Raw genomic sequence first — 25,264 nt, 5'->3', positions numbered from 1 at the left:
CCGGAAGTGGAGGCTCCGCGACAGACTCAAGCTGCGCGTTTCTCCTGCTGACCACCGCAGGATTAGCGGCCGGCTAGAGACAATCATAGCTACCTTGGGGCAACCTCTGAGAGCACAGAACTGTCAGGCATCACTGCAGTAGTTTCAAGTCCCACAGGCCTGTGCTGCCGGAAACGGAAAGCTTTGGGTGGCCTGGCGATTGGACGCGGACCCGGAAGCCGGAAACTGTTTAGTTACACTCGCTATGGCTGAGCCAGCCGCTCATGCTGCGGAGTCCTTTGCTGGTTGCAGGGCGCGGGCAGCCCGTACAGTGCTGGATCAGGTGGTGCTCCCGGGTGAGGAGCTGCTGCTGCCTGAGCAGGAGGACGGAGAAGGCCCAGGAGGTGCAGGGGAGCGACCGCTGCGCCTGAACGCCGGAGCGCGCCCGCGGGTGCGCGTGGTGTGTGGCCCGGGCTTGCGGCGTTGTGGCGACCGGCTGCTGGTCACCAAGTGCGGCCGCCTCCGTCACAAGGAGGCCGGCGGCGGCGGCGGCAGTGGCGTCTATTGGGTGGACTCGCAGCAGAAGCGGGTGAGCCGGGTCTCCGAAGGGGTGGGACGGCCGGGAGAGGGCTGGGAAGACTCCTCGAGAGAAATACAGAAGGGACCCTGGAGCCCTCTTTTAAGGCTAGCCTACAGCTACCGTAGTCTTGTGCTTACCCTCCGCAACTCCTTTAGGGGGACTGTGAACAACTGTAAAGTGACCCGAGATGGGCGACCAGGAAAGGATTTTGGAGATCTTGTCACATAAGGGGATAAGGGCTGTGAGACACGTCATTATCTTCAAAACTCCAAAAGTCAAGGAGCCGCAGACTTGTCTTTGAGGGTCCCAAAGAACCAGGCTCAATGAGTAGATGTCACAGGGACTTATGCAAACAAACCACTGAACTCATGCAAACAAAAACTAGGGAGTTCCTGAGGATACAGGAACAGAAGGATACAGAAGAGTTGTGGAATACTGACTTAAGTGAACACATTATACTGTTTAGAAGCTGCAATCTTTAGAGCTTATCATGTGATTGCTTTTCTTCTACTGAAGGTGGCATGTGATCAAGTTTGTTTTAAGATTTGTATTGATTGGTAAACTTGGATTTCCAAATATTTTCTAAGTATTTCTAATGATAATAAAGTAACCACTAAGGACTTGCTGAAGATGTCTTCAAAATGACTGTCATTTATGGTCATTCATTCTCTCGTTGTGTTTTCTTTTGTAGTATGTTCCAGTCAAAGGAGACCATGTGATTGGCATAGTTACCGCTAAATCTGGAGATATATTCAAAGTTGATGTTGGAGGGAGTGAGCCAGCTTCTTTATCTTACTTGGCATTTGAAGGTGCAACTAAAAGAAACAGACCAAATGTTCAGGTAATGACAGGACCTTTGGTTTCAAAAGTAAGAAAAATACCCAATCCCTAAACACTCAGATATCCAGAGGGCTATCTTAAGTGTCTTATTTTCCCAGTTTCTATAGGATGACTTATCACTCCAGGCTTTAAGAGCCCTTTGAGATGCTCGCTCTGGGACCAGACCTCATACTTATTTTTCATTTGCTCCATCAGGGGATGTTTTCATCTCTACTGAGTTGAAAGATTATATCTGTTTTCTCCATTGTTATTATGTCTATATGCCCTGGACAAGGCAATAGGCTCAGGGAGGAAAGAGGGGAAAGTGGTGCACATTGCCATGTCAGTTGTCTATCCCAGTGTGAGTCCCAGGAGTAGCATCTCACAGCTTGTCAGATCACTTTCCCAGCAATCCCTTTTTTGTAGCTGACAGAGGTGCAGTCATGTTTTCATTTGGGGCTTTTCAGGTAGCATGGTCACACTCTTCCTGCCAATCTAAGTCAGAAATTTGGTGGCTTCTTTGCTCTTCTCACTCACCTCTCTTGTGTCTTTATTATTTATTTATTTATTTATTTGTGTCTTTTTAGGGCCATGCCTGTGGCACATGGAGATTCCCAGGCAAGGGGTCCAATCGGAGCTACAGCTGCCAGCCTACACCACAGCCACAGCAACGCTGGATCCTTAACCCACTGAGCGAGGCCAGGGATCAAACCCTCAACCTCATGGTTCCAAGTTGGATTGTTTCCCATGCACCACAACGACGGAACTCCACCTCTCTTGTGTCTTTAGTTGTTTAATCTTATTGATCCTTTTTGAGTCTTACCTCTGATCTTCCACATGTCCACCCCTTTATCTCCACTTTGCAAGTTCAGGCCTTAGCTATCTCTCTTCACTGACTTAATCTGTGACCTCCTTATTAACATCCTTTTTGTACACTTTTGCCCCTCCATCCAGGCTTTTAAGAACTGACACAACTCTTTCTCCCCCTACCCACGCCACCCCCAAAAGTTCTTTAAAGCTTACGTATTTCCTTGGCTGATACTCAGAGGTCTCCTCTCATCCATAGTGATATTCTCCATGTGGCCCTGCCTGAATCCCACCAAACTATGTAACAGCCCTGTACCTTTGCCCATGCTCTTTCCTCTGCTGGGTTGCTCTATTCCCAACACATGCTTGTCTTTCAAGACCTAGGCTGAACACCACCGCCTCTGTAAAAACACCCCTGATTTTCAGTCACTTTTTTCTTACTGGATTCAACTAGAATGAAATTTGTTGTTTATATTGTACATCCCCACTACCCTCTGAGACCAAGGAGGGACCTCTCTGGTTCCTATAGTCACCAAAAATAGTAAGTATTTAACTTAAAAAGGTTGACTCCCCATTTCCTTAGTTTCATCATTTTGAAGTTAAACTCTTTGAGGTTTTTAAAATAAGTCTTGCATGGAAAAGTGTCAATGAACTACCAGTGTTGTGTTTTGCTCTGAATAATTTGCATGCCAGGAGTTTCTATAATTCCTTAGAGCAGTGCTATGCAATAGAACTTTTTGTGGTGATGCTACTGTTTTACATATGCACTGATTAGTATGGTAGCCACTAACCACACGTGGCTGTTGAGCATTTGTAGTGTGGCTAATGCAACCAAGAAACTTGAAATTTTAAATATATAATTTTAATTATTTAAATGTAAGTTTAAGTAACGCCCATATGGATAGTGGCTACCATATTGGACTGTGTAACCCTAGAGGGTGCTCTCTGGCTTTGTGATGTCTCAGTCTGGAGATTTTCTGGTAGGTGAAGGATAAGGTACATGGGTTAATTTTGCCTTAAGACTCAACTCTTAGAGTGACTGTGGGAACCTGGAGTGTAGTCAGTTTAGCCACAGAATAGTAGGTGGCTGGCATTTCCTATGAAAAAGAACCAGCAGCATCTATAGCATAGTTTACTGAAAGGAAATGAATTGTTTTTTTTAATTATCATTGTAGATTGGAGATCTCATCTATGGCCAATTTGTAGTTGCTAATAAAGATATGGAACCAGAGATGGTCTGTATTGACAGCTGTGGACGAGCCAACGGAATGGGTGTGATTGGACAAGATGGTCTGCTTTTTAAAGTGACTTTGGGCTTAGTTAGAAAGTAAGTACTCATGCCTTCTGGCTTGTCTGTTGTCTTTTATATTATACTTCTTAGAAAGCTGACTAATCTTTGGGTTTTGTTTTCTTCATAGCAACAGCTGTATCTCCTCAAAGTTAAAAATCAGTATCCATTTTAGCACAATTGTAAACTTACGCATTTAGTCCCATCCTCTCAATGTGAATACGTTAAATTCAGATTTATTTGGTGTTACAGTTTCTGTGTTGATAAGGAGTCTGGACTCCCTGCTGGAAGGTTGACTCTCCATTTCCTTAGCTGTTCCTTCATAGCCGATGTAATGAGACCAAATGTGAATACTGGCCTTACCCTCTTTCTCACTCACTTGAATACAGATGCAATTTACAATTGTACAAAATCACCAAATTTCCCTTGTAATGGGAGCCAAACAAAGTTAGTCTGATGTGACCCTCAAGCTTATGAAGACATTCACAGAAGGCACCTGTTTTTCTGTCCTGGTAGATTTAATAGTTCCCAGAGGCAGATTCTCTAATAGGTGTTTAGAACTTTCCCTACCCAAACGGTAAAGGGCTTTACTCCTAGAGCCACTGAGGTTCAGAGCTCTCTTGCATGTCTCTCTTTGCTACTTATTCTGCAGATTTGGAGAATCAGTTCAAGATAGTAAAGAAACATTAACCAGGCAGCATCTTTCAGAAAAAGTCAACACTCTCTCCAAGTACTGAATACCAGGGAGTAATTTACATGGTCAAGAAAATAAGTTTAAAGTGTTCTTTTAGCGTTTTAGATAAAAAAGCTACATTCAAAAGACCAAAATGAAGGTGCTCTGACAATGTGGAAGGACTTTTTACATTTTTATAAAGTTGGCGACACAGGGAGTTTGATTTCTTTGCAGAGGACACTCTGCAGTTGTGACCTCTGGTATACCTGTGATATAAAGCTTCTTAGAAGAGCACAGCAAATGTTGTCAAGTGCCTTGTCCTCGGGATGATGTTGGTGGAGCTCTGTATAACTGGAGTCTCCACAGGAATGTCAGGTCACATCCTACCACTTTATTAAATTTTCTTTCATCTTCTTTCATCAGGCTGCTAGCTCCAAACTGTGAAATCCTACAAGAAGTGGGAAAACTCTACCCACTTGAGATAGTATTTGGAATGAATGGAAGAATATGGGTTAAAGCAAAAACCATTCAGCAAACTTTGATTTTGGCAAATGTTTTAGAAGCTTGTGAACACATGACAGCAGATCAAAGAAAACAGATCTTCTCCAGATTGGCAGAAAGTTGATCTATGTGGATCAGCTGAGCCAAGAGACTGTGGGTTTCTTGGGGGAAACGTTTCTCAGATGGACTTTTCCCCATTAAATCTTCAAAAGACAAGATGTGACTGTACATATTGTCTCATTAGAGTGCTAAATAAAATATTTTTATAAAGTTTCTGGTTGCCACCCATGTTCTTGTGGGTGAAAGAAAGCAGTGTAAAAATAATGATGTAGTTTTCTGTTTTTTACAATAAAGTTTACTAATTTACTATTTTAATGGTTTATTTGATGTTAACTCCCTTAGTTTGGCTGGAGTGCAGATTCTATAAACTGGAAGTAAGTATTAAAATAAGTTATTTTTTGATGATAGTAAAACATGTCCACCAAAGAAAAAGTAAGAATACATTAAAAAATATAAAAAAGCAAACAAAACCCACCTGTAATCCCATTATTTAGTAGGTATGTAAGAGCTAACAATTATCATGTGCTTATTACCACATGTCAAGTATTGTTCCATGTGTTTTGCATGGATTAATTCATTTATTCTTAGCAACTGCAAAGACACATCCTCCTAACTGAAGAAACTAAGGCACAGACTTTTAACTGGGACTACTTCTCAACTACTATATGTGAATAAGCTTTTCAAATTGAAAGCATAAAGGATTATACCTCATGTACTACTTTGTAATACACTTTGTCCACTTCAGACATTTAATATATTTCTTTCATGATTGCTACTAAAAAGTCAATAGTTACATTTCATTTTCATGTTGTAGGATATGTTGGATATGTCCGATTTCTTGTTCTATAGATAACATTGTGAGGAAGATCTCTGATTCCAGGTCTAACCATATCCTACTTTGTTAGGATCATTTCTGAGAAGCCCAACAAAAATGATCAACCTCTAAATTTCAAAAAAATAGTAGAGATTTATGATGGAATTGGGGAGGAAATTTGCATTTTAAGCGAAACCTTTAAAGGTGAAAATGAAGCTTGGCAGATAATTCAAGTCAATGGTACTGGAGTCAGAGACCGCCCAGAGAATATATATAAGAATTATGGACCCTAAAGATGTTTCCTGAAGACTGGGTCATTTTTAAGTAGTAAAAAGACACTGGTAATTTATCAAGGGATCATCATTCTTGAGGTATCAAATTGTGAAGGGGCAGGGATGGAACAGAGAAGTAACCTTTAGGTTTTTTTGAGATACAGCAGACATTTTCTGAATTTGCCAGCAGCCAAGTTATCAAGTTCACTAACCCAAACTGGCCAGAGTAACTGAAACAACTCTTATCTGACTAGGACATGAAAAGGGAGATCACTGAGATTTATATCATCAAACACGCTTATGTCAGAGGCAATGTATTTTCTGGTTATTTTCAAGGTAGACCTATCAATACTGTGTTTTTGCTTTTCAAACGGACCTGTTAATCACAATCAAATATGAAGAATATAGTCTGTACAAGGCTCAGAAATATACAAAGATACTCCCACAGATTGTTAGGAGGCTACCATTAGGAGGAGAGAAGCCCTTCACACCCATCCTCAGAATAGGGGAGACAGTAGAAGCCACAGATGGGAACAAAGTGCTCTTGGGGGCTTAAAGCAGGGCTGAGTTAGGACAGGCTGATCCTGCAAAGCATATGTACAGCATATTACTGAGTTGGGGAAAATCGGCATGATTGACGTGGCTGGAGAAAGACACAACTTTATGCTGCCAGTGAAGTGAAAATTACAGCAATACTTACTTGATTATTGAAGCTATTTATAAAGAACAGGTATTTCACAAATAGACATACAAAAGAGGATCAGCACATCCAAAGCCATGTAATTTTAGGGCTAATTCATTGGTATGTAAACTTTTTGGTCAGTCAACATATATCTGGGCACTTCCTGTGAGCCAGGCACTATGGGAGATAAAAACAGCGTAAAGTGTGGTCCCTGTTAGTAACTCCTTTCCCAAGGAAGAGCCAAGATGTCAAGTCAAGGCAATGAGTGCTACCAGCACCATCCTTGGCTCTGCTCTTTGGTCAAGGCAACCAGAGCAACTTCACCTCCTGCAGCCACAATCTTAGACTGTCCCTCATTCCGCTGAGCTCTGAAGAACATAGCCTTTTCTGGAAGAAACTCCTTTCTTCAATGCTTCAGCCCAGTTTTGAGTCTCAAAGTAAGTGGACAGGATATCAAATACTGTTAAAAGGAATAAGAGAAAACAGTGACCACACAGAAGAAAAAGCAACTAGTGAATGACTAGTGTTCAGGAATATTTCACGCAACAAACCTACTCTACTACACATGGTACTAGACCCTGGAGAGGCAGAGGCAAAAACACAGGCCCTGCTTGTGGGCAAGGACCTCAGCCAACACTAAGAAATACAAGTCTATGAATGGACAACGCTGCAACAGAGAGGAACACGGTACAATGGGAACACTACAGAGGGGCCCTGACACCACCTGGGCTCAGGAGGAGAGCAGCCAAGATGCCCCTGAACTGAACCCTGAAGGACAAATAAGAATTCACTGGTCAATGACAGGTTGAAAGCATGGCATACTAGGACAAGGGAACAATTTCAACTGTCTTTAACATAGTTGGGAACCAGAAAGAAAATGAAAAATGCCTCTGCAAGGCCAGAATACATATTGCCAAGTGCATACAATAAAGTCCAAGCACATGAGTTGCAGGAGACTGCTTCAAGGGCCATTTATACTTAAACATGATACAGAGAGGCAGCACCAGAAATAATACATGTTAATGGGCCATGTGAGTAGTACCTTGATTGATGGCCAGTATCTCTGAATGATAGTTTTTCCCATTCTGGCGTCTGACCATGTATTCCTGGATTGGCAAGCGGGCAGTCTTGACAGAGTGCTCTTGGGCCTTTTGAAATGTCACCTTCTGTAAATCACAGTTAAATAGTTTTCTTATAAAAATAATACATGAAGATAGTCCTGGTAATATGCAAAGCAAATTGTGAGAATCCTCATTTACTACCACCCGAATTTCCATCAGTAATCATAGTGAAATGATAAGTGCATTAAACTTAAGCAGCCTATGGCAGAATGGAAGAAGCTATAGATATGAAGGGCATCTACTTGTGTCAAGTAAGAAATGGCTTGTGCAGCAACAATTCACTTATTTGGGAGTCATTACCCACTAGTTTCCACTTACTACTACTTATAATCAAGAAGGCAATACATAAAAAGAGGCATATTGTAGCTACAGTCTGCATCCAAAAATTCAAGCAGTCTAATCAATCAGAGGAGAACACTCTTGGCCCTAACTCATAAGACCCAATTCTGGATTATCTGGAGTTTTCAGTCACAGCCAACTGGTAGCGGCAAATTAGAAATAAGGGAGACAGGATTCAGGTCAGATACACCACCAGCAACAAGACAGCATTAAGGTATGAAAGCATATCGCCCAATGAAAAGGAAAGGCTCTGAAAACTACAAAAAGGAGATAAAACTCAAGAAGTCCAACAATCTGAGACTACTTAGTGTCAGAGTACAATAACTAACGTCCCTTTAAAGATGCCCCTAAGTCATGGACTGAAGTTTAAATTATATTCACTATTTTGTAAGAAGCTCTGGGAAGGGCATCTACCTACTTGTAACTTTAGGATTAAAAAGAAGGGTTTATACAGGAACTCCATATGCTGCAGGGCAGCCAAAAAAGGAAAAAAAAAGGGGGGGGGGGATAAAAAATTTGTCTGTTTTACTTCATGGTTTTGATTATTAAGCATTTTAAAAATGTTTCTTTTTTCCCCCCTATTATAAGCACATTCATTAGATCAGAAGTCAGGACATTGAAGGAATCCAGACCCGGGAGCAGGGGGCCTTCGTGGTCTCTTGATGTCTCTGAGCCTCACTTTCCTCATCTGTAAAATGGGAGTGAAAGACTCCCAGCCTCTGAGGTTGCTGGGAGAAATGAGTTTTTGCCCAAAGTGTTTCACATGAAAATTTTCTACACATTTAATAAATCAAAATTGTTCTTGTTGTATTAGTACTTTATAACATTTAGAAATTATAACTAGGAGTTCCTGTCATGGTTCAGTGGTAACAAACCCGACTAGTAAGCCCGAGGAGGTGGGTTCGATCCCTGGCCTCGCTCAGTGGGTTAAGGATCCGGCACTGCTGTGAGCTGTGGTGTAGGTCAAAGATGCTCCCCGGATCCCTGCGTTGCTGTGGCTGCATTGCTGTGGCTGTGGTACAGGCCAGCGGCTATGGCTCCAATTTAACCCCTAGCCTGGGAACCTCCATATGCCTTAGGTGTGGCCCTGAAAAGACAATAAATAAATAAGTAATAACTAAGCAAAAAGAGGATTAAAATCCCCTGGAGTGTCATCTCCCCCCGCTTAGCCTTAGTCTATTATTCCAATACTTTGTCTAAGCAGCCATGCAGTCACATTTATATATCACCCATGTGTCTCTGTCAGTGACAAGATATGGGGGCTTTGTGATCCATAGCGTACCTAAACATTTTAAAATTTAACTTATTTATTTGGCCAGGTAATTCATTTGCAAGGCTCAAAATGCAAAGCTACCAAAATGCAGATGGTGAGAAATCCCCCATCGTGTTTACCCATTTTCCTGCCCACCACCCCCAGGGAATGAATTTAAACCTTTACAAAATTAGTATTATGTTTTTTCTTACTTCCCCAGTTTTTCAAAAAATTGTTGAAATATAGCTGATCTACAATTTTGTGTTAGTTTCAGGTATACGCAGAGTGATTCAGATATATATACATGCACACATATATATATTTGTGTGTATATGTGTGTATGTGTATATATATATATATTCTTTTTTACATCCTTCTCCATTATAGGTTATTACAAGATATTGTGTATAGTTTCCTTTGCCATACAGTAGGTTCTTGTTGCTCATCTATTTTATATGTAGTAGTGCATATCTGTTAATCCTAAACTCCTAATTTATCCCTCTCCTCCTTTCCCCTTTGGTAACCATAAGTTTGTTTTCTGTCTCTGTGGGTCTGTTTCTGTTTTGTAAATAGATTCATTTGTATCTTTTTTTTAGATTCCAAAAAAAAAGGGGGGGGTTATATTACTGAAGAAATGAGCATACCAGGTTTGGAAGGGGCCTCAGTAGTTAACTATTCTACTCCTGGCCAATGTTTGTCTATCCTCTATGACCTGTGTCCTAGGTGGCCTCTGACTTTAAATAACACTTTTGACAGAGTTCATGCATTCTGAGGTAACCCATTCCAGTTTTCATAGCAGCAGTTAATAGGAAATCTTAACAGTGAGGCCAAAATTTGTTTTCCCTGAGACTTCCAGTCATTTGTCTTAGTTCTATTCCCTCAGGGCCACAGGGAAGTAAAATGGTCCTTCCACAAGATGACCATTCAGATACATGAAGGCAGGGATCATGCCCCAGGAATCCTCTCATATCCATATTGACAGACTTACTTCTGTCAAGTTTTCCTTCACTATGACTTACTTTTGAGTCCCTTCATTATTCAGTTCAACCTCTTTGGAATTTGTTCTGGCTTGTCAGTGTCTTTTAATTTACAGTCCCATAACTATGGTCTAACCAACTGGAACATCATGAAGTAAGCCTAGTACCTTCTTCTTTATTTTATTTTTATTTTTTGTCTTTTTGCCATTTCTAGGGCCGCTCCCTCAGCGTATGTAGGTTCCCAGGCTAGGGGTCAAACTAGAGCTGTAGCCACCAGCCTATGCCACATCCACAGCAACTCAGGATCTGAGCCGCGTCTGTGACCTACACCACAGCTCACAGCAACGCCGGATCCTTAACCACTGAGCAAGGCCAGGGATCGAACCCGCAACCTCATGGTTCCTAGTCGGATTCGTTAACCACTGAGCCATGACGGGAACTCCTAGTACCTTCTTTTGACACTGGACTACCTGCCTGCCTCTCAGACTCCCATGAAACACAATTCTGAGAGAGAACTTCCAAAAATGTTTTAAGTGATGCAATTCAGTGGGACAGCTACTCGAAGGGTTTCTTTGAAGGGAACATTCCTTTGCATATATGAGGTGTGATTATTATTTTTTCGAGTCTGATCCTTTATAATCACTTTGAACTGGAGTATAGAATTCACAGTAGGAAACCTGGATGCTGCCCTGAAGGAGTTTATAGTCTAGTTTCTGTTCTCTGAACATTTAAAGATAGAATGGCTCCTCTTAAAGAAATGTTGTTCTTAGCATATTTCTGTGAAGCCAAACTCTTCGGTAACAACGAAAAAGTTCTATACCACTGATAAATCTTTGTGCCAGTTATTTTTCAGCTTAAATGTTGGTGGAAGATAAATAGAGGACAGTGTATAAAATCTGCACATCTATAGATCATACACCACTCAATGGTTCTCTAGAATTGTCTGCTTCAAAAAATGAGATGTCACAATCTGCTGTGGGAGATTGCATTTGGCTGTAATATCTTTTTTCTCCCCTTTTTATGGCCACACCATATGGAAGTTCCCAGGCTAGGGGTCGAACTGGAGCTGGAGCTGCAGGCTTACACCACAGCTGTGGAAACACCAGATCCAAGCTACATCTGTAACCTACACCGCAGTTTGGGACAACACCAGATGCTTGGGATCAAAGCAGAGGGATCAAACTTGTATCCTCACAGAGACAACATCAAGTCCTTAACCCGCAGAGCCACAGCAGGAACTCCTATTATGTCTTTCTAATCTTTTAATCTAAAACAATCCTCATGACTATTTCAGTTTTCATTACATTGACTTTTTGGAAAGTCTGGTCCAGTTGTCTTTCAGAATGCCTCACATCCTGGATCTGCCGATGACTTAATTCAGCTTAAACATTTTCCAGTAAGAATACTTTATAGGTGAGGTTCCATCATCTCAGGAGGCACGTGTCACTTTGGTGATTCTAAGTCTGATCATTTGTTAAGATGGCAAGCTCCAGATCGCTTTATTCTAATGGCATACCTGCCTCTGTAATCTGTGGGTTGATACTTTGAGACCACATGAATAACCAGTTTCCTCACAACCTTTCATTCAATCAATTCCTTGAATCAATGATTATACTGGGAATAACAAAATAATTTTTCAGTTCTATTATGCATTTCTCATTTATTAGCTGGCATTCTTTTTTTTCCCTTGTTTTTTTTCTTTTTACTTTAAAAAAAAAATTATTAGCTTGTTTTTTTTTGCCATATCCATGGCATGTGGAAGTTCTCAGGCCAGGGATCAAACTCGTGCCCAGTAGTAATCTTAGCCACAGCAGTGACAATGCCAGATCCTTAACCCAGTGAGGCACAAGGGACCTCCAGCTGGCATTCTTTAGAGCCCTTTCCGCCCCCAATCCCCTGCTCATTTTTTAGATTATCACTATGGAGTCATGGTATACTGACCCTTTAGAATAAATGCAATTCAGTTAAATATCATCTGTGTTAAATATGTGTATGTATCTCATATATATGAAAAAAATATACTCACATATATGAAAAAATAAATATATTAAAAATATACCACCCAGAGTTCCCCTGTGACAAAGCAGACTAAGGACCTGGCATTGTCACTGCAGTGGCTCAAGTCGCTGCTATGGCATGGGTTTGATCCCTGGCCTGGCAGCTTCCACATGCTGCAGGTGCAGCCAAAAGAAAAGAAAAAAAAAAATATATATATATATATATCCATCCATAAACACATACTTGTGTGATCAGAGACTGTATCAAGAGGATAGCAGACACGGGTGACAAGGATGAGGTAAACTTATTTTTACCATACTCCTTTTTATACATTTTAACTATTATATCATTTTTTATCTATGCAACATGTTAATTAGTAAATATAAACAAAATTATCTGAATAAATATTTACATAATAGAAACATATTTCAAAATTCCAATTATTTCAATAAAATTCCAATTCAACAAAAGAAATCTGGACATTCTTTTTTTTTTTTTTTTGTCTTTTTGCCTTTTCTAGGGCCACTCCCATGGCATATGGAGGTTCCCAGGCTAGGGGTCTAATCAGAGCTGTAGCCACTGGCCTACGCCAGAGCCACAGCAACGCTGGATCCAAGCTGCACCTACACCACAGCTCACAGCAACTCTGGTTCCTTAACCCACTGAGCAAGGCCACGGATCGAACCCGCAACCTCATGGTTCCTAGTCGGATTCGTTAAATACTGAGCCACGATGGGAACTCCTGGACATTCTTACTGAGGTTGAGATTATGAGATAAGACCTGTCAACAGGGAAGATGGCCTAATAAGGAACAAACTACTCTTTCACAACGAACAAATAACTGATAAGAATGTTGCCTCAAAGCTTCCTTAGCCAAGACAGAGTCATCCTTGCAAAACAGAGGAGAGAAGAATGGAATCCCCATTGCAGTTCCTGAATGGATTCTGTCAGCAGGGTTGCTGACTTTGCTGATGAGGAGAGAACGAATCTGGTAAGTGGGAGGGCCAACCTAGGCAGAATAAGATCCTTCCTCCTATTCCTCCTGAGTTTTCATGCCTTTAGGGAAAGATTATGATAGGGCAGGTACCTCTAAAAGTAAGCACCACTTCTCACAATGCAACTGTTGGGCCTAAAATGTACACTTACCTTCTGAATGCTTTCGTCCACAAGTCCACCAAGGATGTAAACTGTGTTTAGATCAACATCTTCAAGAGCTAATGAAAAAATGAAGCCCATTGAAATCAATCTGATTTATAATTTCTAAATCCAAAGACTGTAAAAGGAAAGAATTACTAATGATAAAAGTAAAAATTAACGAAATAGAAAACAAAAAGAGGATATGCTAATCCCCTGAAAAGACCAATAAAATTGCTAAAACTTCGGCATATCTCATCACACACAAAAAGGCAGCAGACTCAAATCACCATTAGGATTCAAAAGGGAGGCAAAATTTCAATAGAATACAAAATAGTTAGAAGAGGAGTTCCCATCGTGGCTCAGCAGTTAGCAAACCCAGCTAGCATCCATGAGGACGCAGGTTTGATCCCTGGCCTCACTCTGTGCGTTAAGGATCTGGCGTTGCCGTGAGCTGTGGTGTAGGTCGCAGAGGAGGCTCAGATCCGGCGTTGTTGTGGCTCTGGCGTGGCCCAGTGGCTACAACTTTGATTGGACCCCTATCCTGGGAACCTCCATATGCCGCAGGTGTGGCCCTAAAAAGACCAAAAGATAAAAAAAATTAGAAGAGGAGTTCCCGTCGTGGCGCAGTGGTTAACGAATCCGACTAGGAACCATGAGGTTGTGGGTTCAATCCCTGCCCTTGCTCAGTTGATTAAGGATCCGGCGTTGCCGTGAGCTGTGGTGTGTAGGTTGCAGATGCGGCTCGGATCCCGAGTTGCTGTGGCTCTGGTGTAGCCCGGCGGCTACAGCTCCGATTGGACCCCTAGCCTGGGAACCTCCATGTGCCGCGGGAGCGGCCCAAGAAATAATAACAAAAAAGACAAAAAAAAAAAAAATTAGAAGACAATGCTGAGATCAACTTAATACAATAAAACTGAAAATCATGTGAAATAGATGATTTTGGGGGGAAAAATATAATCTATGCAGCTCTGTGCACACAGTAGGCCAAATACAAAGGACCCAGTGAGGTCTCTGTCCATAAGGGGTGTGCCATTAATGTCCATTCCTTTTTCTTGGAACACCCTGGGTGGCTTTAACAAATTCTGACACCAGGAATATGAAAAAGGGCTAGAAGCAAAGTACTACATGAATGCATAAAGTACATACCATGTTCTGAATCAGGAGTCAGGTACACGAGGGTTTCCAGGGGAAATAAACTAAAGCAGTCTTCTTCTGTTATGTCTAGCTGAAAAATGTAAATAGCCCAATGTAGTGCAAACTAGGTTAAGACAGCTCACATGGCAGCAACTAGTTATGGGGCACGTAGTTTTTCTATCAGGCATGCGCTAGGTGCAGCAAGGGGATACATGTTTGACAGCCTGTTCTCAGAATGTGCTCAGCTGAGGAGCAGACATAGATAGAAAGGTAGGTTCAACCCTGCAGAATGAGACAGAACGCCGTAGGAGCCCCTAACACACATACAGGAAGGAAGCCACAGGACTACAAAGAGGTAATGACCTTCTAGGGAGGGGAAGCTGGAACTGGGTTTCTGAAAAGAGCTGAGATTGATACGTAGAAAAGGATGTAGTACTCAAAGTGGAGGGAATCACCTAAGCAAATCAAGGGAACTTGGAGTTCCCGTCGTGGTGCAGAGGAAACGAATCCGACTAGGAACCATGAGATTTTGTGTTCGATCCCTGGCCTCGCTCAGTGGGTTAAGGATCCGGCGTTGCCATGAGGTGTGGTGTAGGTCGCAGACGTGGCTCAGATCTAGCGTTGCCCAGATCTGGCTGTGGTGTAGGCTGGCAGCTACAGCTCAGATTGGACCCCTAGCCTGGGAATCTCCATATGCTGTGGGTGTGGCCCTGATAAGACAAAAAGACAAAAAAAAAAAAAAAAAAGAAAAGAAAGAAAATCAAGGGGACTGGACTCAGAGTGGGTCTGTTTGGCTCACAGATGGGAGTCATAAAAACATCCAGAAAAGTAAAGCTGGAAATGGCTCCATTATAGGAGGACTCATTAAGATAACAGCAAACACGACTAACTGCGCAGCACCACCTAAGGCACTTTTCACTTGGTGCCTCTGACGACCTCCCTGGGAAAGGCCACACTACCCAGTCTCAGCTACGTAACGCAAACACACAAGGGCACTTCTAGTGGCATTTCTTAGGCACTGATCTGGATTCTTGCCTATGTATCAATCACTACATTTAAGAGATCTTAGGGAAGATATTGAAACTAACTTAGTACTCCCTAAAACTAATCTTAAATCCATAATACTTCCATAGGGATTCTTTCTCTTCCCCTCAAAACTCTTGTTTCCGGAGTTCCCATCGTGGCTCAGTGGTTAATGAATCCGACCAGGAACCATGAGGTGGCGGGTTCGATCCCTGGCCTTGCTCAGTGGGTTAAGGATCCGGCATTGCTGTGAGCTGTGGTGTCTGTTGCAGATGTGGCTCAGATCTGGTGTTGCTGTGGCTCTGGTGTAGGCCAGTAGCTACAGCTCCGATTCGACCCCTAGCCTGGGAATCTCCATATGCCACGGGAGCGGCCCAAGAAATGGCAAAAAAAAAAAAACCAAAACTCTTGTTTCCTAATTCTGCACTACTAAGAACAAGAAAGGAGTCATGATTTCCTTAAAACATTCCTGGGGGACATAGTCTAGCCTACAATACACTGGATACAAAGTACAGTCCTAGACGCTGGTAATGTTAGTTTGCCGATGCAGTAGAAGGATAAACATTTTTTAAATATGAGAACTGATAAGAGTTTCTAAATTTTTTTTTAATTTTTATTTATTTTATTTATTTTTTATTTTTTTATTTTTTGGGGTTTTTTTGCTATTTTTTGGGGGCCACTCCCGTGGCACATGGAGGTTCCCAGGCTAGGGGTCGAATCGGAGCTGTAGCCACCAGCCTATGCCAGAGCCACAGCAACTCGGGATCCGAGCCGCGTCTGCAACCTACACCACAGTTCACGGCAACGCCGGATTGTTAACCCATTGAGCAAGGGCAGGGACCGAACCCGCAACCTCATGGTTCCTAGTCGGATTCGTTAACCACTGCGCCACGACGGGAACTCCTAAACTAATGCCTTTATTTTTATTTATTCATTTATTTTTTGGTCTTTTTGCCATTTCTTGGGCCGCTCCTGCGGCATATGGAGGTTCCCAGGCTAGGGGTCGAATCAGAGCTGTAGCTGCTGGCCTACACCAGAGCCACAGCAACGCGGGATCCGAGCCATGTCTGCAACCTACACCACAGCTCATGGCAACGCCAGATCGTTAACCCACTGAGCAAAGGCAGGGATCGAACCCGCAACCTCATGGTTCCTAGTCGGATTCGTTAACCACTGCGCCACGACGGGAACTCCCCTCTAAATTTTTTAGATTATAGTCGTGAAAACATAATTTACATACAGAAATATATATTTTTTACAATAAAGTGTGAAAAAGTTAACAAATATTTACTACTACCTCCCCAATCTACTTTTCAGGTGACAATTCAAAACAATATGTAAACGAGGCTTACCAGATAACTAGAAAATCCATCATTCATCCTCAAACACTCTTCATATAGGGGACTATCTGTGGCGAATCCAGTGAGGGTGATCCAAAATGGCCTGTCAGCTTTTTTATTTGAACCATACAACCTTCGGATCTGTCCAGCCAGTCTACTTAATTCCTTCAAAGAAACAAGGACAACTTAGGGCGGAAACATGCCCACTCTTTCTAAATTCATTGTCAATTAAAAGTCAGTTCAATGAATACCACTCTGGGAAATCTCATGAACTACAATGGCCCCCTGGACTCCCGGGGGTTGAGTACATACATGCATGTCCATGGTAACACCCCATGGCATCACTCCTGAGAGAAGAAAGTTAAGGTAATGACACGAACCCAGAAACAGTGAGTTAATGGAAAAACTGAGAACTTTTCCTCCTTCTGAATCTGCTGCGATACTTTATTTAAAAAAAATTTTTTTGGAGTTCCCATTGTGGTGCAGCAGAAATGAATCCGACTAGGAACCATGAGGTTGCTGGTTCGATCCCTGGCTTCGCTGTGGGTTAAGGATCCAGTGTTGCCGTAAGCTGTGAGGTAGGTCGCGGACGTGGCTCAGATCTGGAGGTGCTATGCCTGTGGTGTAGGTCAGCAGCTACAGCTCTGATTTGACCCCTAGCCTGGGAATTTCCACATGCTGCAGGTGTGGCCCTAAAAAGCCAAAAAAAACAAAAAACCAAAAAAAACAACAAATTTTCTTTTTTAAAAACTTTTATATTTGTTTTCTTGAGACATTTTTCTTTTAGCTTTTACCTAATATCTTACCATGTGATGTTGACTATTTATTAAAAAGAGGTGAGATTACTGCACAGACATTTTTTATACTCTGTCAGTTAAATTTGGAACCTTTTCCCTAACTTCAGGAGAAGTCATAGGTTTAGAAGTTTTAACTTTCCATCTTGATTCAGCACTATCACTTTTATAGGAAGGTAGATTCACAAGCTGGCCTGATTTGGTTCAGTACAGTGGTGAGAAAAAGCTTCAGGATTGATTTAGTCTGATATCCAATTAATACAAACAGAAATTTTAAGGGCTACACCTGAGGCATATGGAAGTTTCCAGGCTAGGGGCTGAATTGGAGCTGCAGCTGCAGGCTTATGCCGCAGCCATGGCAACACATGATCTGAGCCACATGTACCACCACGCTGCAGCTTACAGCAATGCTGGATCCTTAACCCACTGAGTGAGGCCAGGGATTGAACCCATATCCTAGGGACACTATGTCGGGTTCTTAACCCGCTGAGCCCCAACAGGAACTCCCAAACAGAAATTCTTGTTGACTTTTTCAGAGGTCTACATTAGTTAGAAGTTCCATGTAAGAACCCCAGATCTTCAGTTTTCCTAATTTCTCTGAAAAACGTGCAAACACTAACACATACAACAGAGATGTTGGCAAACAAAGATCTGTAGTCTAAGGCCTAAAAGCAAGGCCCAATACTGTGTGCTGCTTGCTGTTTGGTGAAACCGGGAGGGCCTTGAATGTCCTAACTTCAAGTTCCCCTTCCAATTCTGTTCTCACAGATAAGGTCCACTAGCTAAACAATTCTATTTATTAAAGGGATTCCCGCTTATCCCCGAGTAGTGGGTTAATTCTCTGCCAACCCAGAGAATTATTCCAACAAACCAATCATGTGTTCCTGCAGGAACCAGGAGGCTCCTCAACTTCCTGATATTACAAACCTTGCCCCACAGCCTCTGGTTTTTCATTCTGTTCCCAAGTGCAATCCCATGTGGCCCTGCATGGTGTGCAGTGTCATGCTCCCCTTGGGCTGAGTAAAGGTGACCAATAAACTGCTATAAATTTTATCTGTCCAGTGTTCAGTGTTGTGTGTTCAGCCATCTCAAGCATCCTAGGGTAAAAATCCCTCCTTCACAGTAGTATAAATGGGAGGATTTTGGAGTTCCTGTTGTGGCTCAGTGGTTAATGAATCCAACTAGGAACCATGAGGTTTCAGGTTCGAACCCTGGCCTTGCTCAGTGGGTTAAGGGTCCAGCGTTGTCGTGAGCTGTGGTGTAGGTTGCAGATGAGGTTCGGATCCCGCGTTGCTGTGGCTCTAGTGTAGACCAGCAGCTATAGCTCTGATTCAACCCCTCGCCTGGGAAACTCCATATGCCAAGGGAGCAGCCCAGGAAATGGCAAAAAGACATACATACATACATACATGGAAGGATTTTTAAGACATATACATTGCAGAAAGACCTCCTACCAGGCAATCTCCCCACAACATTTCTCTCCCCAGCAGAAGGCCAAAGATTTCATTTCTGGTACAACCACTATGGAAAACAGTATGAAGGTTCCTCAGAAAACTAAATACAGAACAACCATATGATCCAGCAATCACACTCTTGGGCACATATTTGGACAAAACTATAATTCAAAAAGGTACATGCACCCCTATGTTTATAGCAGCACTATTCACAATAGCCAAGACATGTAAACAACCTAAATGTCCACTGACACATGAACAGACTAAAGAGATGTGGTACATACCCACAATGGAATACTACTTAGCCATAAAAAAGAACAAAATAATGCCATTTGCAGCAACATGGATGCAAGTAGAGATTCTTATACTAAGTGAAGTAAGTCAGAAAGAGAAAGATAAATACCATAAGATATCACTTATATGTGGACTCTAATACATGACACAAATGAACCTCTCTATAAAACAGAAACAGACTCATAGATATAAAGAACAGACTTGCGGTTGCTGATGGGGATGGAACAGGATGGACTGGGAGTTTGGGGTTGGTAGATGCAAACTATTACATTTGCAATGGATAAGCAATGAAGTCCTGCTGTATGTACAGCACAGGAAACTAGATCCAATTTCGTGGGATAGATCATGATGGAAGATAATATAAGAAAAGGAATGTACATATATGTATGGCTGGGTCCCTATGCTGTACAGCAGAAATGGGCACAACATTGTAAATCAATTAAAAACCAAAAAACTTGAAAGAGTTCACCTCTGGAGAATCAAACCCAAAAGGCTCCATCTAGACTAGGGACACCATGGAATGAGAGGCAAAGGGGTTGGGCTCAACATGGAAGATAAGGTAAAAATTTTAAAACTAGAGGACCTCTATACTCTTCCTGACTCTTTATTACAAATATCTCAGAACTGGAGTTCCCGCTGTGGTGCAGCAGAAATGAATCTGACCAGGAACCATGAGGTTGCAGGTTCGATCCCTGGCCTCGCTCAGTGGGTTAAGGATGCAGCATTGCGGTGAGCTGTGGTGTAGGTCACAGACTTGGCTTGGATCTGGCGTTGCTGTGGCTGTGGCATAGGCCGGCAGCTATAGCTCTGATTTGACCCCTCACCTGGGAACCTCCATATGCTGTGGGAGCAGTCCTAAAAAGCACACCCCCCAAAAAAAAAAAAATCTCCAGAACTTAGCCACGTGTAGAAAACTAAACACATTTGCTGGTTTACTACAGAATCACAGAAGCTGGAGCCGGTCATGCTCTTCGTGAAAGCTGCTCCCACCTGGACCTCCCTCGGGTGAGCAGGAAAGCAGAGTTCAGTGGATGTTTTACCTTCTTAGACATGTGGTGGGTCATACTCAAATCAATACAGAGTCTTGGTCCTGAATGTCTGGCTCCCAAAAGTTTTTCCTTGGTTAAGGATCTCAGAAAACGTTTGCTGTGCTGAGGGCAGATGCCTAGAAGAAAAATATCAGAAGAGGGATAAAAATGGAAAAGCAGAGGAATAATATTCAGTACAAAACAAATCTCCCCAGCCAGGTGAGTACTTTCTTGCATGTGACAAGAAACCTGAAGCTCATGCAAGGTATTCATTCGTTAGGCAGCTTAGGTATAGCAGCGTGCTGAAGTGTGGGCTCTGGAGCACACTGCCGGATCTAAATCAGAGTTCAATTTGTTCATTTACTACCTATATGATCTTGGGCATGTTATTTAATTTCTTTGAACCTCAGTCTCTTCACCTACAAACTGAGGATAATAAAAGTACTTACCCCTTATAGTAATCCATGTAAAATTCTAAGCACTGAACCTAGCACATAGCACTGAACAAACGCTGCCTGTTGTTGATATCATTCCTTCTACCTCTGAGCTTATAAATACACTTATGCACTAGACAGCTTATATTGGAAAGGAAGCCTTATAAGTTTGTTTTCTTTGGGACTTTAATTCCCAACAAAATAAGACAACAGGTTCTACCTCCCAGATGTTTGTTTTTACTTAAAATCAACCATCCTCCTCTCCTAGGAACATGCAGATACCAGTTTGCTAAGAAATAAATATATCCGCACCAATTATATAAATAATCTGATTTATCGTTACCTGAATTTTCTACACGGTTGGCTTTTCTTCTTTCTTTCTCTTGTTTTCTTTTACTCTTCTTTGCTGCAACTATCTTTTCCCAGTGTCTCTGTTTTCTTTGGACATTTTTCTTATGTTATCCAGAAAACAAAATTGTTTGAGAACTTCATAAGCACCAAAAAGGAAAATGAATATTAGAAATAGTTACTTAATTATTTTTAAATTTTAGATATAAAGTTAGGAGAGAAAAAGGATATTAGTCTTAAAAGCAAAAGTGGATTAGATTGTGTTTAGAGAAAGCAGAACCCCAGAAAAGAGATGTGACATGCCCGAGGTCACAGTAAATTTATCAGGGACAGGATTGATCTCATGACTGAGCTGTATAAAAATTCCTCTTGAACTTTATGTACTTTTTTTGTATCTCAGATAGAACTTATACCTTAAACCAGTAAACAGGAAATCTAATTCCTTGGAATATACCAAACTCTCCCCCCCACCCCGCATTATTATTATTATTTAAAAAAAAATTTTTTTTTTTGTTGTACCTATGGCATGTGGATTCCTGGGCAGGGATCAAACTTGTGCCACAGCAGCGACAATGCCAGATCCTTAACCTGCTGAGCCACATGGGAACTCCTCATCTCCAGTCTTTTTGTTACCAGTATGTATTCTTATATGGGGGTCTCTAGGACATTCCATCATTTCAAAGGCCATGACCAGATAGCTCGCTGCACTCACCGAGCACCAAACTGCACTGCCTGTGGGCAGGGTCTCCTCCTCTCGATGCTCACAGTCCACATCCATCTGTAGAAGCTGGAAGCTTTCAGAGATGCCATCTTCACCCGTGTCCTCTGGGGTGACCCCTTCCTCCTGTAGCACATGTGACTCTGTTTTCTGAACCCTCCTTTCCAATTTCCAGTCCATGTGCTTAGTTATTTCTCTGTCCTTTTCACGCAGCTTAGAAAAAAATCACAATTATGTGAGACACTACGTTATTTCACTGCAGAGGTATTTTTCAATATCCAAATGACAAATAGTGTTACTGTGACAAAGCAGAAGTGTATAAAGTACTAACACAGATTTATTGAACTGAGAAAAGCATGTGTGTCTTCTAGAGAAGTAAGTCAGCACAGAGATATTTCAGTAGTAAGGAAGCCACATTCACTTCTTAGAAGATAAGCACAATTACTGATGCCCCCAAGCAATTAACGATTATTCACCACTACAGTGACACAGATAATGAGTGCATTTACTGTGTTCTTGAAATGCATGTATGAGTTGAGAGTGAGATAAGAGATGGTAAAATCTACCTATTCCATTATGTTTCTGTTTCTTTCCTTTCTTTTTTTGTGGGGGATGGGGGGGCTCCTGGCCAAGCCTGTGGCATGTGGAAATTCTGGGCCAGGGACTGAACCTGCGCCATAGCAGTGACAATGCCAGATCCCTAACCACTAGGTTGCCAGGGAACTCCCTACACTTACATTTATTTTCAAAACAATTTCTTTAGCAAATATTTACTGAGAACCTACTGGAATCAAAGTCCTGTACTACAAACATCCTAGCAGATTTAGAGCTAGCCAAAAGTTATAGTAAAGAGTGGCTCAAAACCAACCAAGAATTCTAGGTTGCTGGTGATGTATCAGAATTCATTTTTCCAAACTACATAGTCCCTCCCCCTATTGAGTTAAGTATCATTGCAGCAGAAAGCCACAGTCATAGGGGAAATTGTTAAAACCTGGCAGAAGTGCTGAGGCAGGAGTTGGTTGTGGCTCAGTGGTTAACGAATCCGACTAGGAACCATGAGGTTGCAGGTTCGATCCCTGGCCTCGCTCAGAGGGTTAAGGATGCAGCATTGCCATGAGCTGTGGTGTAGGTCGCAGACGTGGCTTGGATCCTGCATTGCTGTGGCTCTGGCATAGGCCGGTGGCTACAGCTCCTATTAGACCCCTAGCCTGGGAACCTCCATATGCCACAGGAGCAGTCCTAGAAAAGACCCCTCCCCCCAAAAAAATAGTGCTGAGGCAGAAAAATATGATGAACAATTGTTATAGCACACTTAACAAATTTAATAATTTCAAGGTGATGTTCAATATCCCTGAGGAAGGTATGAGTAAGAAGTGCTCCAGTGTACAATTAAGTGTCACAAAGAATGGTATAATAAGTTTCTGCTGTGGCAACCCCACTCAGGTTGCTGCAGAGGCATGGTTCAATCCCTGGCCCATGAACCTCCATATGCCATGGGTGCGGCCTTAAAGAAAATAATCATAACAATGGTGTAACCATTGCTCATGGGGCTACTCCCTGAGTCCAGGGTGCTACCAATATCTTAGGAAAATGTCTATCTTTGAAAAAGTAAAGCTATGAAATATCTACATCTACAAAATATCCATGGATCTGGTACTGAAAAGACCTATTTATAATGAAAAGCAAAGATTCTTCCTTCTACTGCTTCTACCTTTAGAGGGGGAAACCCTTGTTAACCAGATATTTTTAGTTCTTCTGGTAATTAACCAGAAATCCTCAACCTGAACTCATATGCTTACACCATTACTTCTTAACTCATCAACTTTCCCTGTGCAACACTAAAATTCAAATAACTTGCATTAACCTCTTTTATTTTCAATTCTTCTGTTAGTTACCTTGACCTTTAAATTCTTCTGCGGTACAATTTACTTACAATAAAATACCATGATTTTTTTTCTTTTTTAGGGCCGAGCTGTGGCATAGGTAAGTTCCCAGGTTACGGGTCAAATTAGAGCCATAGCAGAGCCAGATCCAAACTGCATCTTCCATCTATGCCCCTCCGCAGGATCCTTAACCCACTGAGCCAGGCCACGGTTCAAACTCACATCCTCACTGAGACTTAACCACAAGGGGAACTCCAAAATGCCAAAATTTTTTGTTTGTTTTTTTTGTCTTTTTAGGGTCGGATCCATGGTATATGAAGGCTCCCAGGCTAGGGGTCGAATTGGAGCCGTAGCCACTGGTCTACACCACAGCCACAGCAACACTGGATCCAAGCTGCATCTACACCACAGCTCACCACAATGCCAGATCCTTAACCCACTGAGCAAGGCCAGGGATCGAACCTGAATCCTCATGGATCCTAGTCATAATCATTTCTGCTGAACCACAACGGGAACTCCAAAATGCCAAGATTTTAAAAGCATAGCGCAGGAGTTCCCGTCGTGGCGCAGTGGTTAACGAATCCGACTAGGAACCATGAGGTTGCGGGTTCGGTCCCTGCCCTTGCTCAGTGGGTTAACGATCCGGCGTTGCCGTGAGCTGTGGTGTAGGTTGCAGACGCGGCTCAGATCCTGCGATGCTGTGGCTCTGGCGTAGGCTGGCGGCCACAGCTCTGATTAGACCCCTAGCCTGGGAACCTCCATATGCCGCGGGAGCAGCCAAAGAAATAGCAAAAAGACAAAACAAACAAACAAAAAACAAAACAAAAAAAGCATAGCGCAACAAGTTTCTGTGTGTGGTTGGCAGGAGATAACTTATGATTATCTTCCTCACTTAATTCAGATTTTCACTAACCAACATGGCACATATTTTACTTAATTTTCTGCCTGAACTTTCCCGTGCCTATAATGTCAGCAGGTGTTCTGTTCGCTTTGTTCACTATATCCTCTATGCCTGGAAATGAGCGTCATACATAACAGACAACCAATAAAGACTTGCCAAATTAATAAATTCTCCACTCCACCTCTATCTCTAAGTTGATAGAGGCCTCACAACTTTATAACCCAAGTCCCACCTGATGAGCATATTCCTGGGCGCTAAGTGATGGACCAAACTCTGCATGCTTCTCTCATCTTCTCATTCTGTTTTAGCCACTAAAGGCGGCTCCACTCCTCTGGCACCTTTCAGCACTAGAACACCCTGACTCTGGGTTCAACAGTACCCCGCGTGTAGGCCCCGTCTGGCCCATAGGCTTCGAGGGCTACGGAAAGCAGGAAGGAAGTACCAAGAAAGGTAGAGAAAATAATGTCACACGATTGCTGCGCAGGCCCTGGCTTTCCGGGCGAATGCCCTGCCCGCGAAACAGAAGCAGCCCCAGGCCGGACCCCCACCCTTACCGCAACAAGCCCGACGCATACCTGAACCCTTCACCTTAACGCAGAGGCAGCGGCGCCTTC

The 25,264-nt window shown here is 42.4% G+C and overlaps 2 protein-coding genes across 5 annotated transcripts; one reads left to right on the top strand and one right to left on the bottom strand.

The window, feature by feature from the left end:
- Window positions 1-221: 221 nt before the first annotated feature.
- Window positions 222-5,014, top strand: EXOSC3 (exosome component 3). The gene is made up of 4 exons (XM_001929006.5): window positions 222-568; window positions 1,251-1,400; window positions 3,361-3,512; window positions 4,570-5,014. Exons 1-4 carry the CDS (start codon window positions 245-247, stop codon window positions 4,769-4,771), a joined length of 828 nt encoding a protein of 275 aa, XP_001929041.1. The 5' UTR covers window positions 222-244; the 3' UTR covers window positions 4,772-5,014.
- Window positions 4,210-25,264, bottom strand: TRMT10B (tRNA methyltransferase 10B). 4 transcript variants are annotated; one of them, XM_084990088.1, is made up of 9 exons: window positions 24,883-25,264; window positions 21,861-22,079; window positions 21,144-21,286; window positions 20,379-20,503; window positions 16,809-16,961; window positions 14,446-14,524; window positions 13,309-13,376; window positions 7,518-7,641; window positions 4,210-6,935 (listed from the first exon to the last, which is right to left on the bottom strand). In XM_084990088.1, exons 4-9 carry the CDS (start codon window positions 20,400-20,402, stop codon window positions 6,829-6,831), a joined length of 555 nt encoding a protein of 184 aa, XP_084846214.1. In that variant the 5' UTR covers window positions 20,403-20,503; window positions 21,144-21,286; window positions 21,861-22,079; window positions 24,883-25,264; the 3' UTR covers window positions 4,210-6,828. The 4 variants fall into 4 exon arrangements, with proteins under 4 accessions (XP_084846214.1, XP_020921891.1, XP_084846210.1 ...); XM_021066232.2 differs by having other exon boundaries at window positions 21,144-21,252; XM_084990084.1 differs by having other exon boundaries at window positions 25,226-25,264.

This window comes from Sus scrofa, chromosome 1 (genome assembly GCF_054392235.1).
Source record: "Sus scrofa isolate SSC_HxYL_T2T_F1_AM1 chromosome 1, Sscrofa_HxYL_maternal_Yorkshire_Landrace_v2.0, whole genome shotgun sequence".
NCBI classification, from domain to species: Eukaryota; Metazoa; Chordata; class Mammalia; order Artiodactyla; family Suidae; genus Sus; species Sus scrofa.
Note: the sequence above shows the minus strand (reverse complement) of the source record. Positions and strands in the feature narration are given on the sequence as shown.

Bases quoted from the DNA above. Each gene is read 5' to 3' on its own strand.
- EXOSC3 (XM_001929006.5), top strand. From the start codon at position 245: ATGGCTGAGCCAGCCGCTCATGCTGCGGAGTCCTTTGCTGGTTGCAGG. The intron at 569-1,250 runs GTGAGCCGGGTC...TTTCTTTTGTAG, and splicing joins TGGACTCGCAGCAGAAGCGG to TATGTTCCAGTCAAAGGAGA. The intron at 1,401-3,360 runs GTAATGACAGGA...TTATCATTGTAG, and splicing joins GAAACAGACCAAATGTTCAG to ATTGGAGATCTCATCTATGG.
- TRMT10B (XM_021066232.2), bottom strand. From the start codon at position 22,046: ATGGACTGGAAATTGGAAAGGAGGGTTCAGAAAACAGAGTCACATGTG. The intron at 14,525-16,808 runs GTAAGCCTCGTT...TACATTTTTCAG, and splicing joins ATGGATTTTCTAGTTATCTG to CTAGACATAACAGAAGAAGA. The intron at 7,642-13,308 runs GTAAGTGTACAT...TGTGATTTACAG, and splicing joins TGGACGAAAGCATTCAGAAG to AAGGTGACATTTCAAAAGGC.